The 5,000-nt window shown below is 39.0% G+C and overlaps 1 protein-coding gene across 1 annotated transcript in view; it reads right to left on the bottom strand.

Moving 5' to 3' along the window:
- The window catches only part of LOC122253948 (mitochondrial amidoxime reducing component 2), an 18,391-nt gene that overhangs the window by 644 nt on the left and 12,747 nt on the right, over positions 1–5,000 (bottom strand). The window contains exons 6-7 of the mRNA XM_043017396.2: positions 4,307–4,524; positions 2,707–2,781 (exon numbers count right to left, since the gene is read on the bottom strand). Of these exons, the coding sequence (XP_042873330.2) occupies positions 2,707–2,781; positions 4,307–4,524 (293 nt within the window). The remainder of the gene's footprint in view (positions 1–2,706; positions 2,782–4,306; positions 4,525–5,000) is intronic.

The following is a 5,000-nucleotide window of genomic DNA, read 5'->3' as shown; positions in this document are numbered from 1 at the left end:
GTATGGATGGGTGGATGGATGGATGGTTGATCAATGAGGTGTATTGTTAGAGAATTGGACGGTTGAACGATTGGAAGGTTAGTTGCTTGGTTGGATAGGTGGGGGAACTAACGGGATAGACACTTGAGGGAGGGATAGATGGTTGGTTGGATAGAAGGATAGAAGGATGGACAGACAACGGTGGATGGATAGTTGATTGGATATGTAGATGGATGGAAAGACGGAAGAAAGAGAAGAGGATAGATAGATGTCAGATGGAAGGAATGATAGAAGGATGGTTGATTGGATGGATGGATAGATAAGTGCAGGGTTGCAAACCTTCAGTCATACGATATTTTAATGATGACACATTAAAAGGGGTGGGACTCTCTTAACAACAAATTCTTTGCTGTATTTAAAATTTGTAAAACTATGGGAAATATCATCATAAACATCAGCATTTAATGCACATATCAGCACTCATAAGAGACATTAAACAACTCCTTAAATATATCTTATATTCTAATGATTATGTCATCTAAAAAATATTGTTCAGTTCCATATAATTCATGTTAGAAGGAAATATATCAGTATTTCCATAAAAAATGGTCCATGCCGAGAAGTAAAAAATAATTCTATATAGCATTTCGAGAAATATCTTCCAATTCAGAAATAAATTCCTACCTCTTGCCTATACAATAGATCTATTTTCCTCTCCTCGCAGTCTGGCATCATTTTGTTCGATACAATTTATGCCATATTGTATTATTGATGATAACCTACGTCCCAACTGTTTGGTACGTACCAAATATTCGTATTTGGCACACTACATTATATTGAATTATTGATGTAACCGACGCACCAAATATTTGTGTTTGGTACGTACCAAATATTTGTATTTGCCACACTACAGCATATTGTATTATTGATGATAACCGACGTACCAAATATCTGTGTTTGGTACGTACCAAATATTTATATTTGGCACAGAACAGCTCATTGCAAGCAGACCCGCTATCAATATGCCTCACGCCTTCAACCTTGGCTTTAGCATGGGTGGTCCGGATGCAGAAGTTAAATTTTATATATATATATTATTTTTTTCCTGGTTAAAAGTGCTTCTTATTGGCCGATGATTATAGATAAATCTTGATTTCTATTGGCTTTATACATTGTAATTCTATTGAAAGCGACATTAGGGTATGTGAGAATTATATAGAATGCTATATACGATATTAAATACAAAATAAATCAAATACAAATACCATATGACTGATTGCACTCGAAGCCAGCGAGGCAATCGCCGGGTCAGGTCAGGCCAACTTTGATTTATAGGTAATTCACACATGATTGCCTTCCCAAGTACCTTAGACCCTCAAAAAGAGCTTAATACCCTCGAGTATCACCCCTCCTACATTCCAGACTACCTTCCCGCAGAACCACCAATGGGGACGGCGGATGGAAACCCCTTCCATATAAGCAGGATGTCTGGAACATACATATAGACCGGGAATCGGCTGCACTACCGCTGACACCTGATTTCTCCGCCTGTTTACACGTGTTGCGATATTGTTTATTGCTGTGACCTTTGTGCTGTAGTGAATATTTCTATCGTGCACCATAACGGCAGACTATCTGCTTTATGGAATAAATCTGAACTGTTCAAACCCTGTGTCTGGCATCACCACCTTGTTTGTGGTGGGTTATTAGTTCCAATAGACTAAGACAACCCTCAAAAGGTAATAGTCAGAATGTCATTAACATAGGTGGTAAGACGGTGGTGAGGGATGAGAGAGAGGGAGGGAGGGTGGGAGGGAGAGAGAGAGAAGGAGGGAGGGAGGGAGAGGGAGATAGAGATAAAGATAAAGAGAGAGAGAGAGAAGGAGGGAGAGGGAGATAGAGATGAAGATAAAGAGAGAGAGAGAGAGAAAGAGGGAGATAAAGAAAGAAAGAGAGAGAGAGGAAGATAGTGAGATGTACTTCAAGTGCCACTTGAGGCTAATCTCCCACGTGGCTACCGTATAGTCACCAAGCGGAACCAGGATAAATCTGACTAGGAATCTAACTATACCGACCCGACTGGTCAGACAGAAGGTCGACCTGAGGTCAGACTCAATCACTCACTCCCACTCCGTCCCTTACGGACTCCCAGGCTCTCCGGCGGGGAGCGGTCAGCTAGCCTACCGCATCCCCCCCCCCCCCGCCTCTGCCGTGAGACACACCAGCTTAACAAGAGACTTCTGACACGCCATCGCTACCAAGTAAATATCAATATATTACTAGTGCCGTTATCCACCAATAAAGGAACCAAGAACAACCAGACTTTGGCTTTAAAAACCTTTTCTTAGCAGCCCTCACAAAGATAGAAAGAACGAAAGAGAGAGGAAGATAGATAGATGGAGAGAGAGAGAGAGAGAGAGAGAGAGAGAGAGAGAGAGAGAGAGAGAGAGAGAGAGAGAGAGAGAGAGAGAGAGAGAGAACGAAAGATAAATAGAGAGAGAGAAAAAGAGAAAGAGAGAGAGAGAGTCAAAGAAAGAAAGACAGAGAAAAAAAAGAGAGATAAAAAGATAGAAATGGAGAGAGAGAGATTCAAAGAAAGAAAGAAAGACAGAGAGAAAAAAATAGAGAGATAAAGAGATAGAAATGGAGAGAGAGAGAGAGAGAAAGAGAGAGATCAGGACTAGAACAGAGATACACCCAAATCTGATTTAAAAAAAACACACTTACTTCCTCAGCGTTGTCATTGGTTCTTGATCAGCTGTTTTGCAACCCTTGTAAGGGTCAACAGTTGTGAATATGCACCTGTAAAGTTAATAAATAAGTTAATAAATAAATAAGTTCATGAATAAATAGGTTAACAAATACATTTCATGAATAAATAGGTTAACAAATAAATAAGTTAATAAATAGACAAGTCGACAAGTAAATAAGTTGATAAGTAAATAAGCTGATAAATAGATAAGTTGATAAGTAAATATGTTGATAAGTGAATAAGTTAATAAATAAATAAGTTCATGAATAAATAGGTTAATAAACAAATAAGTTAATAAAAATATGTTAATAGGTGAAGGTGATAAGTAAATAAGTTAATAAAAATATGTTAATAGGTGAAGGTGATAAGTAAATAAGTTAATAAATAAATAAGTTTATAAATAAATAACTGAAATAAATATGTAAATAAGGAAAGTAAGGCAAGGCAATATAATAAAATTTTCATCGTTGCAGTGTGAGTATTAGAAAAATTCTTTATTTTTTCGCAAATAATCAAATTCAAGATAATGCATTATCTCATCCAATCTTTTACTTATCTTATGTTTAGCTGTATCTCGTCTTATCTATTCATCCATTTGTTTTGTTGTCATCATTATAATTATATATACAAACACACATATATGTGTGTATATGTATATGTATATGTATATATATATATATATATATATATATATATATATATATATATATATACATACATACATACATACATACATATATATATATATATATATATATATATATATATATATATATATATATATATGTGTGTGTGTGTGTGTGTGTGTGTGTGTGTGTGTGTGTGTGTGTGTGTGTGTGTGTGACTGTCAGCAGGAGAAAAGACACTGTTGGAATCTTCCCTCATCAATAGGCTTCCTAACTTCAACCTCAACAGTGGCTTTTCTCCTGCCGACAGTCTGCTTGCAACACATATTCTCAGACTGTTACCTTATGCTGGCCACCCGTCTCACATACCCCAGGTGACCAGGTGACCTGATCTGACCTACCTCGATGTCGGTCACTTGCCCATTCCTGCCTTCGTTTCATGTGTCCTCACCTGCCCTGTTTGTACCGTGTTGCTTCTCCCTTTTCCCCTTATATACCTGCTTCTCTCCTCTCTCCTATAGATATCTTTATCTATCTATCTATCGATCTATCTATCTATATATCTATTTATATATATATATATATATATTCATATAAAGTCGATTTAACCTGAGATACATGACGTTTTGGGTCAAAATTTCTTCTCTTCAGGTGAGAAGGGGAGCTGAGTTCAATCCTTAATGAAGAGGATTTCGTGCTTCCCTCCCTTCCTCCCTTTCAAAAGTACAAAAAGCAGACAGTCACAATTTGACTTGAAGTCGCAGGAACCTGTCACCACACCCTATATTATTATCATCATCATTGTTGTTATTATTATTATCATTATTATTGTCATTAATATAACTTACCCTTCTCCCGCCCCCGCCAAACCCCATTGACCCCAATCCAAGCCCGTCTCCGCCCCCACACACAACCCTCCTGTCCACCCACCCCATCTCCCCAGACCTACCGATCACAGGGCTTCAACCTCCGCAACACCACGCCTCCTTCGCCTTCCCCTCCGATCCTGACGAAGGCCCAGTCGTCCTCGTCGTAAGCAGCCGAGCCCTTCACCACGACGTTGGCACGGAACCAGTCAATCGTGACCGGCTCGGCTAAGCGGCCGTTCAGGTCGGCTAGTGACGATTCCGAGGCCAGCATGTAGGCGCACGTGTCAGCGTAGGTCACCTGTGCGAGTGTGATAAATGTATTAGAATATGCAATGGAATACCTAGAGAAAAGCGAAAAACCTCTTATGTTGTCCACTTAGTTCCCTCTCTTGAGTTTATCATCAGGTAATTGTCCCACATGCTCTTTATATCTCGTGCATCACTGGGATCAATACATTTACCAAGAGTGCCAGGACCCCACCTTCTAGGTACCCTGCTGCTGCTCATAGAAAAAATCTATCACACTAACTGTAAAATGAACACTGAAAAAAACGTTCAGTGAAACTTTTTAAGACAGTAATTCTATGATCAAAATTCCTCTCTCGTATGGAATTATCAAATCAGTTCACCTTAAAATGGAACCCACTCCCCCCATTGGCAAGAGTCATGGTTCCTGAACACATCCAAGCCTCAAGGGACACTCTACGACACTCAAGTCTTACCCTCATAGCTTCCAAACTTTAGTTTAGGACAGCCATATATTAGTGCCACAGG

This window comes from Penaeus japonicus, unplaced genomic scaffold (genome assembly GCF_977035675.1).
Source record: "Penaeus japonicus unplaced genomic scaffold, GWHDUDI00000001_assembly GWHDUDI00000040, whole genome shotgun sequence".
Taxonomy (NCBI): Eukaryota; Metazoa; Arthropoda; class Malacostraca; order Decapoda; family Penaeidae; genus Penaeus; species Penaeus japonicus.
Note: the sequence above shows the minus strand (reverse complement) of the source record. Positions and strands in the feature narration are given on the sequence as shown.